The sequence below is a fragment of the Alosa sapidissima genome, chromosome 1 (genome assembly GCF_018492685.1).
Source record: "Alosa sapidissima isolate fAloSap1 chromosome 1, fAloSap1.pri, whole genome shotgun sequence".
Lineage (NCBI taxonomy): Eukaryota > Metazoa > Chordata > Actinopteri > Clupeiformes > Clupeidae > Alosa > Alosa sapidissima.
In genome coordinates this window covers 22,831,340-22,847,263 of record NC_055957.1, presented here as the reverse complement: position 1 = coordinate 22,847,263, position 15,924 = coordinate 22,831,340, and the positions used below count along the sequence as shown (strand labels likewise).

General features: G+C 43.4%; 1 protein-coding gene across 1 annotated transcript in view; it reads right to left on the bottom strand.

Moving 5' to 3' along the window:
- Positions 1-2,187: 2,187 nt before the first annotated feature.
- creb3l3b (cAMP responsive element binding protein 3-like 3b) overlaps positions 2,188-15,924 on the bottom strand; it is a 25,395-nt gene continuing 11,658 nt past the window's right edge. Inside the window, exons 6-10 of the mRNA XM_042094300.1 lie at positions 15,142-15,248; positions 7,434-7,502; positions 7,165-7,249; positions 6,733-6,829; positions 2,188-2,940 (exon numbers count right to left, since the gene is read on the bottom strand). Of these exons, the coding sequence (XP_041950234.1) occupies positions 2,624-2,940; positions 6,733-6,829; positions 7,165-7,249; positions 7,434-7,502; positions 15,142-15,248 (675 nt within the window). The 3' untranslated portion in view covers positions 2,188-2,623. The remainder of the gene's footprint in view (positions 2,941-6,732; positions 6,830-7,164; positions 7,250-7,433; positions 7,503-15,141; positions 15,249-15,924) is intronic.

Here is a 15,924-nt window from a genome sequence, read left to right as displayed (position 1 = left end):
TTGTGTTTGTGTGTGTGTGTGTGTGTGTGTGTGTGTGTGTGTGCGCGCGCGTGTGTGTTCACTAGTCTTAATGACTAGTTTGTTTGTCGATCTGAATGACTAATCCAGCTATCTGAATGACAAGTTTAACTGTAGTTGAGAAGACTATTTGAATGACTAGTTGAACTGAAGGTAGGGTGACCAGACGTCCCGAAAAATTCGGGACAGTCCCGATATCCAAGCAGTTGTCCCGAATCCCGAACCGAATCCTGCCCTAATTGTCCCGAAACTTATACTCAATCAGAATACTGAGTAGTTATTTTCTGATAAACATTAAAAACTGTCCGTAGAGAGGTTGAGTCGACTGCATGCAGCCCCCGACGGCAGCTAAGTGTCTGGATGCAGCCCGGCTACTTTGTTTCTTTTTGACGTTCTATAATTAGGCGCGAATATGCACTGATTTCGTAAAGCTGAGGACATTGAATGTGCAGGCAGCGCAGCAGGCAGAGCCAGCGTGTGTGCAAAAAAAATACGTCGGAAGTTCGGCCTAATGTCCATGTCGTTTTAACATAATCTACTAAAGCTAACAATTATTTTGTATTCTTACTTAATGACCCATAATTTTGCCAAGGCTTGTTATTAGCGTTAGGCTATTATCCTTATTCTGAAAGGTCTGATTTGCACTGTTACGCAGTCATTGCTTTTTTTTTTTTTTCCCACAATGACATTTTGAGTTCATGATTTCTCTGTTGTATTTTGAGGCAGACTTGATGTTTGAATAAAAATGTGTTTTGGTACAGGTTACAGGTTTGAAAATTAGCTGTAGGCCTACCCCCCCCCCCCCCCCAATCTCATCTGGTCACCCTAACTGAAGGCTATTTGAATGACTAGTTGAACTGAAGTGCCATCTGAATGACTAGTCTAAATGATAATGATGATGATGATGATGATGAAGTAGTTGAGAAGGCCATCTGAATGACTAATTTAACGGAAAGCTATTTGAATGACTAGTTTAACTGAGGGCCATCTGGCTGTTGAGTGTATCTCTCCCTGACTAATTAAGTTGCTGTGTGAAGTTTGGCTCCATGGCTGAGCAGCAGCAGCAGCAGGAGCAGCCAGGCCATCTAAGGACTGGTGATGTGATGAATAAGTAATATGCTCTGCTCCACTCTGCTGCTTCAGCAGCATCAGGGAGACACAGACTTTCTTCTCACTTTAGGAGTTTAAATGGCCTGTCTCTCAATGCCATTGGACTTCTCAAAGCCTCTTGCACTGTGTGTGTGTGTTATCCCCACCAGGCACACAGTACACACACACCTCAGGCAATGCAGCTGCTGTGTAAACTTTAAAGACCAGTGTGTTCCAGCTATCATTCCAGTTCATTAGACCAGTTATCCTCTCGCACCCTTTTAGCTATAGGCTAGCTACAGGCTATTTGGTTTAACCCACTTCCAAGTGAATTATGCTAGGCTAGGCTAATGTTGTCAGACTGGGTTTTTGCACACAAAGAGAAAAGAAGGGTATGTATCGTCTTATCTAACTTTGGGTTAGACTATTTCCCAGTAAGTTGGAGTGTTCCTTTCATGTACATTGTCTAAAGTCGATGTACTGAAATGTTTAAGGTTTCAATTTCTTCTTACAGCACATACATACAGTAGTAATCAACTGAGACCGATACCATAGACTTGATGAGTGTTGCCAAGACTATCGCTGCTGGCTGGTGACAGTGATTGACAGAACTGGGTGATGAGGAGAGGGAGAGAGAAGTGTTTCACTCTACACGATGGGCGCTTTTCTGGACAGCAGGAGTTTGAGTGTGGATTAGAGGCTCTGAGAAGCTGTTAATTATCCTTCTACCTACATGCCTTGCCCCCCCCACACACACACACACTCAAACAATTGCACACATACACGTTCACTCACTTGCACACACACACAGAGATTGATATCAGTCAATCTCAGATCATCAATCAATTACATCCTGGCCATGGAGAGTGTCATACTAGACCTACCCTGTGTGTGGGTGTGTCTGTGTGTCTGTTACATGCCATTCTCTCTAATCTACCATACTGGAGAACTAGGGCCAGCTCAGGGTCAGATCCACATCTGAGACAGCTGCAATCTAAAGCATTTTATGGGAACCAGTGTATGACTGTGTTGCAGCCAAATAGGATTTGATGATGTCAAAAAATGAGAACAACCACAACATGGATTTTACTTTTCACAATTTTAACCAAATGTATTCTTTACACTCTTACAATAAGCTTTTTGTTCTTTGTCATTTCATAAGAAATAAAGTAATAAAATAATACAAATCCACACACAGGGAGTAATTTTGCTGAAATGTCTGTCTAGCCAAAGGAGAACTGACTGGCCTGATCCCTATCAGTAAAACACTCACACACAGGACAGGAAGGCATGAGTGTGGAGACACACAGCTCAAAGGTCAGAGGTCACTGATCACCAGAGCATCATCAGCTAAATGCTTCCAGTGTGAAAGCTCCCTGTCTTTAACTTTACAGAAGCCTCATGGCCAGTCACAATCAACATGTACAGGCACACAAACAATGCAAACACAAACAAATATCAGAAAATCAAACAAACAAATAAAGAAAAAACAATCAACAGCAGCAGCATCAGCGGCTCATCGGTCGTCACGGCGACGAAGCAGGGCTGCATCAGGGTGGGCCATCCAGGTGTGAGCACCCTCAACTCCTACTGCCCCCCGTCCAGTGATGGGGTCGTGGTGGTGCAGGTGGTCAGGGTGGGGGGGCTCCAGGCTACTGTGGTTGTGTACCTGGGGGGGCACGGCCATGCTCAACTCCATGTCGGCGTAGCCCGGACGCAGTGGAAGCTTCAGCTTGGTCAACAGGGCAGTCGCAGCGCCTGTGTCGGCCTGCAGGGGGTGCCGAGGGGAGAAGGCGTGCACCTCCACCACTGAGCGCAGTGACCGCGAGTGGACTGTGGGGGACAGTACAGAGAAAGGAGTAAAGGTCAGCTGCTGTCATATGACATTTCTGTGTGTGGCTGTTGGTATGGGTGCATGTTGGAGTGTGTGTGTATGTTTGAATGCAAAGGTGTGTGCTTTTTGACTGTGCATGCGTGTGTGTGTGTGTGTGTCCGACACGGCAATCAGACTATTTTCAGTTGTGGTCCCGCGATGGTGGAACGATCTGTCAAATGTCACCAGACCAGGGGTGTCACTCTCTGTCATCAAAAAACTATTGAAGACCAAACTCTTCCAAGCATACTTTGTCTCTTAACACTTCTAACAACCCAACACACCTAACACACACTTACCTCCTCTCTTAAAGGGAAACTTGGCAGGATTAGCTATACTGTATTTCTCCCTCTGTTGGAGAAGTTGTGCATTATGCTATTTCAAACTGTGAGAAAAGGTAACGATAAAGCGCATGGATTTGTTTACAAGCTAGCGAAACGGTTAGCATAAGTTCGGCAGAACAATGTGGATAAGGTAAAACAAGTTTCTTGATTCTCACTTCTCTTACCGGGACGGTAGTCCCAAAGTTGCAAGGTTGGTTTTCCGCTTGGGGACGCTAGGGGGATCGGGGAAAGTTACCATTTTCACCGGAACAGGTCATTTAACCATCCAAATGATTTCTAAACGGTTTTATTAAGTTGAAATAGTTGCCAAGTTCCCCTTTAACACTTCTAACAACGCAACACACATAAAACACACACTTACAATCTTCCTCCCTCCTCTACCTAATTCTACACACTTTACAGTAACTAGTATTTATAATGTTACCACTCTTATTCTCTAGTAATAGTGTAGTAATAGCAATTTGTAGTTAAGGTTTCCTCTGCACTGTAGCTTGAATGACTTACTCTTTCTGTAAGTCACTCTGGGCCAGATGTACATACATTTGCGAACGTAGCTTTATCAGCGTCGTGGACAAACCGCAGATTGCGAACGCTGCCAGACCAATACGAAGTTTCCGTCGTATTTATCAATCTTTGAATCCATAATGTAAACTGCGCCTTTCTCTGTCTTTCTCCGCCCATAAATGCAATTTACAAATGTCCACAACTGAACGGCAGAGCCTACATAAGCGCAGTTGAATGAAGTTAACTAATGACAACATTAAAAAGAATCAAACGTTTAGCGATCATGAAATAATACCATAGCCTACATGATAAGATGTCAACAAGCTGGGAGATAATGAAGATCAGTAGTTCTACTCAAACTACTTTTGCACGTAGGCTATGGAAGATTGGTCAAATCTAGCAAGTAGGAAAGTTTAAGTATATATACTCTTTTGATCCCGTGAGGGAAATTTGGTCTCTGCATTTATCCCAATCCGTGAATTAGTGAAACACACAGTGAGGTGAAGCACACACTAATCCCAGCGCAGTGAGCTGCCTGCAACAACAGCAGCGCTCTGGGTGAGCAGTGAGGGTTTAGGTGCCTTGCTCAAGGGCACTTCAGCCGCGCCTACTGGTCGGGGTTCGAACCGGCAACCCTCCGGTTACAAGTCCGAAGCACTAACCAGTAGGCCACGGATGCCCCAAGTGAATGAGGTGAAAGTGAAAGTAAGACATTTGAAAGGCCAACGAAAGTTAAGGTTATTGATACTAGCCTATAAAGACTTAGAAAACTGGTACTCTAAATAGCGATTCTGTTGTCTTTGAAAGGTTCCCTTATTGAACTGCAATTTGGATTAACACCTGCTTTTACAAGGAGGAAGTATTTAGGCGCAGAATAGACGTGCGCTTTCAGGAGCAGTCTTTGTACATACCGCGGAATACATAATTAGGCGCTCTTTACATTTGCCATTTTCAGCTCCCTCGACAGGTAGTTTGCGTTTTTTACATCATTGCGGCCTGTTTGTACCAGAGGTGGAAAAAGTACTAAAATATTGTACTCAAGTAAAAATACCAAAACTTTGATGAAATATTACTCAAGTACTGTACAAGTTAAATTACCCATCTGAAAATGTACACCAAGTAAAAGTAAAAAGTAGTTAATTTAAAATGTCCCCCAAAACAATCTCGGTTTTACCTAGCTCAAGTTGCTGTAGCCAGGAGCTAAAGCAGCCAGGCAGCTACAGCGCTACACTCTGGGGCCATGAACATGGGGGCTCACGAACATGCCCCCAGAGTGTAGCGCTGTAGCTGCCTGGCTGCCTTAACTGCTGGCTGCTGCTACTCGAGCTAGGTAAAACCGATTGTTATCGGGGGTTTTTTGTACCACAGCAGCCTACTAGATGAAACTTGGGAAACGTTGATCTATGTGAAAAATCACGCTCATCCTTGCTCGCTTTACAGTGAACAGTAATCCAGCACAACTGAAAAGCTGCTCACAGGCAGCTGAGGCAGGCAGGCCCATGTTGAGTTTCAGAGAGAAACTGAAACTGTTGGAAAGGAATTCAGCAGATCCAAGGGCGTGGGACTGATTACTTGGGCCCCAATTGAGGATAGGGCTCTTTAAAAGGAATATATTTTATTTTACCTGAATATTTTCATTAACAAATTAAATGTCAAAATGAATGTCAGACGAAATGTAAAGTCTGACTGACTGACTTCTGTATACAAAAAATAGTGAAAAAAAGCAGGGCTGTCAAACATGTAAGGCCCAGGATCAGATCAGGCCCGCCAGCAGGTTTTATACGGCCCCCCAGATGTTTTAGGTAGGAAGGGAAAATTAGAAAAAAGATATTCACATCCAGTTGTCTTCAACAATGTGTAATAAGCAATATCTCTATAATATGATAAATTGATTAAATCTAGCACTACAAACCATCCTCAGGAAGGAAGAAGCAGAAAAACTAACATGGAAGTAGGGCATTTGTGATATCATCAAATAACACTCTGATACCCATGCAGAAAAATGATAATGACCATGACAATGACGCCCCGCCTCACGAGGTCTCATTCCAACAAATCCGGCCCACTAGGCCTACTTTATGTGTTTGATACCCCTGGTCTAAGGTCACTCACACTCTCCCTTGCTAAAGCGCAAAATGGTTTAGTCCGCCTGCACAACGATTCATAAGGTCTCATTTTGTTTATGTAGTTGAGCATCGCTAGTAGCCTAGGGAGCCGGAAATTGTTGTGCTACTGGCAATGTCTTTCTCCAAGAAAACCAAGTTGGGTTACAAAAAACAAAGGCAAGAACAGGAAAAAGAAAGCGATCAAAATGAGGGAAAACAACTGCTAATAAACTTCTTTCTAAAGGCGAACACAAACGTTAAAACACGAATCCCATGGTGTTAAACTGCTTGAATATCTCTGCAATCGTTAGTGCTAAAAACGAACCGAGACAACCCATTGAAAGAGCGGAAAATACACTTTCTTGGGTTACACATGTAATCTGAGGTAGCCTACCCTATCTCGTGATCCGCCTCAATTTTTTTCCCCTTCCTTTAGGTTTTCGTTAGTCTTAACTTTTTTTTTTTTTTTACTCAGTAACGGATTGGATTTGTGATGTAGCGAAGTACAATACCTCACTCAAAACGTAATCAAGTAAAAATAAAATTACAGATTTTAAAAAATACACAAAAAAGCTAGTCAATACAGTAACGTGAGTAAATGTAATTTGTTACTTTCCACCTCTGGTTTGTACATACCTCGCAATGATTTTACATGGACGTTGCAAAACAAATACGCCTGAAGTGGGCGCAAAAGCGTTAGTACATCTGGCCCTCTGTGTCTGTGTTAGAGAGTTTGTGCATGTGTCTGTATTTGATGAGTGAGTGTGTGCATTTTGTGTGTGAGTGTGTGTGTGCTGACCTCGGGCTGAGCTGATGTCTGCTGTGTCTCCCACCCGGCTGCGTGAGAGGGGCTTCAGACTGGGGAAGAGGATCAGCGAAAAGGACAGCAGCAGTACCTGTAGAAAGCACACACAGACACACACGCACACACACACACACACGCATGGTTATCACCTAGAATCATCTACATACTCACTAGACTAAGCACAGACACATACAGATGTAGACACACTATAGGCTCTAAACACACAAAGACACACATGCACACAACCACATTTTTTTAATGTACACACACCAGGCTCATATAAGACACACACACACACACACACAGACACACACACATATCTAGAGGCTCATGGCAGAGCCACCTTTTTGCAATGAAGAGGGGATCAGAGAGAGATGAGGAGAAAGGAACCAAGGTTTGTGTGTGTGTATGTGTGTGGTGTCTCACCAGAATACAAGTCCCTGTCTGTGCTGGTTTGTTGCTGCTGGACATGACCAAACTCTGCAGCCTCCGCAGCTGTTCCAGCAGAGAGCTGTAACACACACACACACACACCACAAACACACACATACACACACACACACCACAAACACACACATACACACACACCGAACATACACACACACACACACACACAATTAAGCATCCCTTACAAGCTTGCATATTTATTTATAGACCGTGTGTGTGAGTGTTTTTGGCTTTCATGTGTGACTTACGTGTTGTTTTTCTCTAGCTGAAATACTTTCCTCTGCAGCTCTTGATTCTGTGCATTACAGGCTGCCATCCTACACATGAAAAAAAAAAAATCAGAAATCAATTCAATACAGCACTCACACACACACACACACACACACACACACACACACACATGTGCACCCACGCACACACCTGCACACATGCACACTCCACGAGCACACACACATACTGTACATACACACAAACTCAAACTCGTACGCACACACACACACACACACACACACTCCCACACACATACACATTTATCCACACACACACCCTCCACCGATCCACGGTACGATATACACCCCTGTGACACTGTAGAGCCCATTATAACACGTCTGTAAATTAGTTTTTTAGGAGTGTGAATGAAGGTTTTATCTCTTATGAATTACATTTCAACTTTATTACTTTCTTCTCTGTTCTTTATTTTATTAATTTCATTATTACTTTCTTCTTTATTCCATTGAAAATGGCACCTTTCGTGAACTATATTATCTTCACATTACATTACACTGTGTGTGTGTGTCTGGTGTGTGTGTGTTCATCAGTAGTAAATGTATGTCCAGGCAAGTATGTGTCTAAGGCAAAAAGTGTGACTGTGAATGTTGTGAATCTGTATGTGCGTGTATATATCTGTCAGGTGTGTGTGTGTGTGTGTGTGGTGCAGTGAATTACAGGATTTACATATGGAAGTTTGCATATATAATAAATAATAACTGTTTTTCTGTGTGTGTGTGTGTGTGTGTGTGTGTGTGTGTGTGTGTGTGTGCGCGGTACAGGGCTGTAGATTGAGGCATCTAGTAAGGTAATTGGTTCCTCTGTGATTTAGTGTTTCCATTATAACACACACGGATACACATACATGGACACAGACACTCCCATGAGTACATAAATATGTTGGTGTTTGTACGTGTGTGTGTGTGATAGAGAGAGATTCAGATTTTCAGTGTTTTTGTTTATGTATCTGTTTGTGTGTATGTGTGCGCGTGTTTGTGTATGTGTGTGTGCGCGCCAGGGGCGCAGGAGGCACGGGGGACATGGGGGATATGTCCCCCGCAGTGCTGAAGAGACGGCCGTCGTCCCCCTCACTTTTGATAAGGAAAAAAAGCCTTATAGGTATGCTAAATAAATAATAACCTGCACTCTAAAAAATGCTGGGTTATTTTCGCACAAACGAGTTGAAACTGTTGGGTCATTGTGTGGGGTTGTTTTTACTCATGTTGGGTTATTTTCTGTAACCCAGCTTGTTGGGTTGATAGTTTAGGACGGCGCCCCTCCTCTCCCCCACCTGACGTGAGCACACTACCCAGCACCAGGGTAACTTTAACATAGTTGCATAGTTATTTGAGAGTTCGGGGGAAATCGTTATTCTTTCAACCGTCCATGCAGTCCTGCAGCTGTCAACATGCAGTGGAAATCAGGCGATTTTGGAAGGTATGTATCTGCTTTTAACTTTTTTATTATTATTATTCAGACGGATTTTACAAGTCCACCCAGATACCCTTCGTGATATGAATGGATATTCTGCCTGCCAATTTCGTTCAGCCTAGCAGAACAGGTTAAGAATTGTGTCATTCAAGCCAGCTAACGATAGCTAACATTAACTTACAATTACTGCTCATGTTAATGTTAAATCTACACAAAGACAGACTTAAAAACATAGTTCTGTGTTCACTGGGTATGAACTGCTGAACAGAAACAAAACAAACTTTTACAGCGAACTAAAGTTAGCATACCAACAGCTGGCTAGGTTAATGTTAGCAGACGGTTGGTATGCTAACGTTAATTAAATGCTTCGTGGTAGTGCTGCATACATACAGTCGAAGTAGTCTCTTCACACGTACGGTAATCATCATGCCAAACAACATATTAATTCATTCAGGGCAGCTTCATATTATAGCCATGTAACTTACTGGGTGGTTTTTGGTGGTAACATTAATGTTACAGACAACTTAAATTTAACTAACTGAATGTGTTAACATAAGCTAGCTAACGGTAGAACTATCACTGCCACTAACGTTATTACTGAACGTATGTTTTGTCAGTCTGCTGTTAAACAACTCCATGAGGTCATGGTTTCCAAGTGTGTTGTGCTAATATTTTGTCAACATCATTCACTGATAATGGTTCGTGAAAGTCTTTGTAAAGTTCTGTGAATAGCAGTGATTAATTCACTCTTTTTTCTTTCTTTGATTGACAGGGCTGACCCCCAAATGGACCGTGGAATCTAGCTGTCTTCATGGAAGTAACTTATCACATGCTGATGCTGCTTTTAGAGTAGGCTATCCATTCAAAAATAAAGTAAACTCTCAAATAAATAATTATGTCGAACTGTTTTATTTCATTGCATGGCTATTTGTTGCCCATTTTCTCTCAATGCAACCCAAATACTGGGTTTAGAAAACCCGACAACTGGTAATTTTAACTAGCAGTTCTGTTGATATAACCCAGTGGTTTGGGTTGAATCTATACCCAATATACTGTGTGAATTTTACTCAACATTTATATAGTTATAACCCAGCATATTGGTTACCTTTACCCAGTCTATTGTGCCAATTTAACTAACGTTGTGTTGATATAACCCAGCGTTTTGGGTTAGAATCATACCCAGTCTGCTGGGTTTAATAATGTACCCAGACCATTGGGTTAGGATAACTCAATGTGGTGTTGGTCCAATAGTTAACCAGCGGCTGGGTTATATTTGGGTTATTTTTAACCCAACATTTTTTAGAGTGTATAGGGTTTGCGCTAACTATGTAAAACTCCCCATTAATAGCATCACATCACTAATCACAGCCATCTACAGTACTGTAAGAATGCACAATCTCATATTCACTCTGTTGGATATCTGAAGCCAGTTTGTCTACTAACAACCATCATTAGAGATGCGTTTCGTTTGGAGCGGCATACTGGTAGGCTATCAAAAGCATTTTCAGTTTGGTTTGGGATTTAATTTACTTTTGGACTGTTTGATTATATTGCTAAATGTTGGGACTGATGGGCACTGAAATCTGGGAGATATTTGATGGTTCACTGTTATGTTTCATGCAGTTGAAAAAGTGTCGGGATTTCCACCGCTGTTTATTGCGAGACAAGGCAGCCATTCAGGGGTTGTGCTGTAATAGAAACCTTTTTGCGTAGCCAAGAAACCTAAATTGAGTTATTGTTTAATTATGCATGATTTAGTAGGCTACTTTTTATTAAATTCGTAGGCTGGAATGCCTTGAGTCACGCAACAATTGTGTTTAAATGTAGTAGGCTTCAGCCTCTGGCAATTAGCTTGAAAGGGGCGGCAAGACAATGAGCTTGAGAACATGTGTTGGAGACCCATGGTAGGAAAACGACTTTATTAATCCAACCAACAATATAATAAAATATTAAGAAGAGATGTTATTTCATTGACTTAAATCGAACCAATGTCTTCTAGTGCTGGTGGACTGAATTGTTGGTATGGTATAGGCAAATACGGGTAGGCTGCCTGCCTTTATTTGTCCGGCTATAAATAGAATCAATCCCGGGCATAATTTGAGGATTTATGGTAGCCTAGTCTCCTGCACAACATGACATTATCTGTTATGTTTATTGATAACAAACTCAACTAGCCGACTGATCAACTCGTTTTCACTAGCCTAACTGTAAAATACAAGTCTATACCCAACGTTTTTGTTCTAAGACATTTATTTCAAACATAATTTCAAGACACAAATTGGATACTTCAGTTACCTTGGTGCATAAATCCCAGAGAGTAGGCTACCACACTCCAGTGATGGGCCTTTCTTACGTGTTCAGTGTGGGGTATAAACAAGCTGAGAATTTAGCGGTGTCACGTCTGCCTGTCACAGACGTGGGGAGCTCTTTGTAGCTTGAGATAATGTGGTACAGTTACAGTAACAGTATTTTATTTTACTTCTTTCAATTTTATAAATGCTTTGTTTAAATGCTGTTGGAACAAATAGTAGTTGATTATAAAGGCAACTTTCTGTTGCAATTTTCTGTGTGTTCTGGACTGATAACTTGTTAAGCCAATGGTTTGGTTTATACCAGACAATTTAGGTACTGTAGGCCTAACTAGGCTATTTGATCATGTAGTCTATGTTTGGATCATAGGCATGGTGATTCATTCATGGCTTCATAAAATATTGTAATGTCGGCGCACAAGACATTGCGTAGCGTTCTCCCACGCAGGGCATGCTGGAATGCGGGAGCAAACATTTGGGGTTTTTGTCTGTATTTCTCCTTAGTTTTGAGTGTAATGTTGAGTGTAGCGTCTTTGTTGTAACATGTTTCCCTTTTAGTTCTCCCTCGTGTGTGATCCTCTTTGTGTGGGGGGCTGCGTCCACCCCTGTATGTGTAGGGTGTGTGTGTACTTGACCTGCCCGTGTGTATTGTGTTCTGGGTGTGTGTCCCTGCTCTCGTTCTCAGCTAATAAACCTTTTGATTGGACAACTGTCTGTGTTGCTATCAAATCGTTACATTGGTGTCAGAAGCGACTTTCGAACATGGCCTCCACTAAGCGAGAGAAGCTGGGAGCGGGAGACCTCACCACTGGGTGGAGGCCCACGCAAGAGTATCCAGAGAGAGCCCTTGTAAGGGCTGCTAAAAAGCTTGAGGCCTTCTGCCGTTACTGCCGCCAAAGGAGAGGAGTTGTCGTCTGGACCTGCCTGCTGCCATGGGAGGAGATCTTGCCGGAAGAGGGGCCTGAAGAAGTGTTCGTGGAGAAGACGACGTTGGCCTGGGCAGTGACTCTGCGCCGGGCGCTTCGAGGCTGGAGCTGGCGGTGGCTGCAACGCGTGAGCAGAGAGCGGCGAGGAAGAGGTTCCTGGACGACGGACGGTTGGCGGAACCGCTGGGGGCAGCGAACTCACGACGGTGGGGCAGCTTCGACGGAAAGGCCCTCTGAACGTTAAAACTTTTGGGTGCATGTGAGAGGCACCGTGCTGTGTGGGCGCCCGTTCTAGTTGGCCTGTTGGCCGGCACCATTTAAAAAAAAAAAAAAAAAAATTAAAAAAAAGTTCGCTGTGTGGAGTTTGTTAGCATGGCCACCTCAGGGTCGTGCCTTCGCTGAGGCTGCGAGGGAGTGGAACGGGCCGGGAGCAGAGCAGGACGGCTCGGCGAGGAGGCAACACGAGGAGGGACGCCGAAGACGGTAGCTGCAGCGGGAGAGCTCAGCATGGTCCGGTTGCTGTGGAGTCGGTGCCTGTCTGTCCTGGTCGGTGAATCGACGGAGCGGAGCGGCGTTGGTACAGCTACATCTGACCCCCCTCGAACCCCGGTGCTTGGTACAGTGTCGACGGTTGAAAAGGCCACCTAGGGCCCCGCCAGGAGAGGAGGAGTGCCGCGGTGACACGCCGCGGAAAGTGCAGCCTGAGGGCGGCTGCTGAGAGGGAGCTATTGATGTGCGGGGACGACCACGTGGTTGCTAGCACGCCCGTACTGGATTGCTAGCAGCGTGGCGCCCTGTTGAGTGAGCTCCTGCGGCGTGCACCCCACATGAGTTGGCGGTACTGTCGCACTGGACTGAGTGGCGGGCGACGCGTGCCGACGTTACCATGAGGCTACCTCGTGGCCATTGCCGAGGACGGCAATGGCTTGTTGGGGGAGCTGTGTAACATCGGCGCACAAGACATTGCGTAGCGTTCTCCCACGCAGGGCATGCTGGGATGCGGGAGCGAACATTTGGGGTTTTTGTCTGTATTTCTCCTTAGTTTTGAGTGTAATGTTAGCGTCTTTGTTGTAACATGTTTCCCTTTTAGTTCTTCCTCGTGTGTGATCCTCTTTGTGTGGGGGGCTGCGTCCACCCCTGTATGTGTAGCGTTTGTGTGTACTTGACCTGCCCTGTGTGTATTGTGTTCTGGGTGTGTGTCCCTGCTCTCGTTCTCAGCCAATAAACCTTTTGATTGGACAACTGTCTGTGTCGCTATCAAATCGTTACAATATCAATCATGTTGCTTTTAGAGTATTCTACCATTGGCCCAAGTAGTGTGAAATAAATCTAAAATAAATAAATAAAAGTAGACTTGCACATAGCAAGAAGCTGGTCTGAGGGCTGATCTGGCGTTGTGCTCATCTCACAGTTTTGACCATTTTTACAGTAATTTTATAAAAAAATATTTTGAAAAAAATCAATGGTATTATCTTAATATTCTGGGGCTGGTTCCCCAAAACGTTCTTATGGCTAAGTAGTTCTTAACCTATTCCTTAACCTCTCAACGCTATGGCACGATTCCCGACACGTTCGTACGCTAAGTATATCTTCTGTAAGTCACACGTTCGTAAGGTTGGATTAAGCCCGTTCTTAGCGTTGTTTGAGCTCAAGACGCTAGTCGCCGCCACTGTGCAGCAGTCTTTAGAAATAAGCGCAGCGCAAGTCAACTATGGTAGAGTATGTTGACAATGTTGTGGCTCAACGTTGATTTTATGTAATGGACATTTTAATACTAATAATAAAATATGTTTGCAATGGATACAGGCCTATTTATGAAGTTTACTTTATTTGGTATCAGAACTAATATGGTGGTAATTATATTTCGTAATGTCATTAAAGCGTTCAGATTGGCAATCACTTTTGATCATTTAAAAGCTGGCAAAGAATTTGCCTCTAAATGTTTAAGATCTATAAATGGGTAAGCATGATGGTGTCCAGTAAGTGACCAACTATGGCAGCGATCCAACGTGTCCTTGTATTGAATCAAAGACGGCGCCGGCCGCGGAGCTGTTTAGTCCATGTCCCTCCATCGATCTTTTTTGGTGCTGTTATTCCGAAAGCTGGAAAACAGTGTCAGCTTGTGCAAGCTCACCTCATCTAGCAAAACTTCAAGTTCCTCTGACGAGAAGCTTGCTGCCCTTTTTTTACGTTGCTTCCCCACCATATTCTGTATCTCTCTCTGTTCATTGTAGATAGGTTTCTTTTCATTTAAAACATTAACCAATGGCAATCAATACCGCATGAAACAGCAGTAACTGCAGCTGCTTGCCAATCAATTCTAACTGTAAGGTACCTTACCATTAATATAAAAGTGTATTACATAATTTTTAGAAGTTGTTAAACCCATGTCAAGAAGTGGCACAAGTGGCACAACGGGATAAGGAGGGAGGATGATTAGCGAGAGATAGGCCTACCCGGTTAGTCTACCTGTCACAACATATCGTGGGAACATATTACTGACAATTTGATAATTTAATTAATAGTCTATATTTTACTGATAACTTAAACTATGTTAAAATAAAAGTTACTGGAATAATTTGAGTAATGTTTCATTTGCATAGAACGGGTTGTCTTTCTTAACGCCGTCATGCACCTTCGCGTGAAGTGGAAAACTGATTCCTGAGCAATCGATGCCAACTATTCAGCACCATCACTTGGGACAGCGCCTTTGTAACGTCGAACGTAAGAGGCAGCGTGTTAAGAAGCTTCCTAAGGGACACTTCGGGGAACACACTTAGGAACATAAACAACTTTGGTAAGATATATCTTTTGAATCTTCTTAGCGCGCTAAGAGTGAGCATTATCGGGGAACCGGCCCCTGGCAAGTTTAAAATATGATGGTCGAAAGTGGGCCAGAGGTGGCGATCCGATATCTGGAAATCTAATCTCACTATGGGTTTGTGTTCACAATTTGGTCCCCCTCACTTTCAAAATATCTCCTCTGCCCCTGGTGCGCGCGCGCGTGCGTGTTTGTGTGTTACCTCTCTTCGAGACCATCAATGTATTCCTTCTTCTTCTTCCTGCTCTCCTGTGCTGACTGCTTGTTCCGGATCTTTCTGCGGATCTTCTTAAGAATCTTCTCCTCATACTGCACAGTAACACACATCACACGATGAGAGAGAGGGAGAGAGAGAGACAGAGAGGTTAGAAGAATGACACTGGGTAAAAAGTCTTACTTTGTGTTTGTGTGTGTGTTTCCATTCCTACACCTGAAAGACATCCAAGCTTATACCATCTTATTATACGGCTCTTCAAAGTTCAAAGTCAAAGTCTGCTTTATTGTCAATTTCTTCACATGTCAAGACATACAAAGAGATCGAAATTTCGTTTCCTACTATCCCACGGTGGAGACAAGACATATTTTACCAATTAGGTCCACAGACAAACATAACATTCAAGTAAACAATATAAAAAGTAAAAATAAGAAGGCACATACAATGAAGAAATAAGAGCAGCAAAATTTGGTAGAAATTGTGCAATTGTGCATACAGTAGACAGTCAATATAATAGTGCAAAAGTCAGGCCAATAAATGGCTGAGGTAGTTTTGTTTGACCTAAGTATGCAAGTGGCATAGTGGTGCAAGTTATGTAAGAGCAGCAGAAGTGTGTTCAGAAGTGTTCAGGACAACAGGACAACAACAACAAGTTGCAAGTGTGCAAGTGTACAAGTGGAGTAGTGCAAGTGGAGTAGTGCAAGGCAGCCATTTTGGGTCTAGAAGTCCAGGATGTTATGTAGCTGAGGGTGGAGGGGGGAGAGGGGGGAG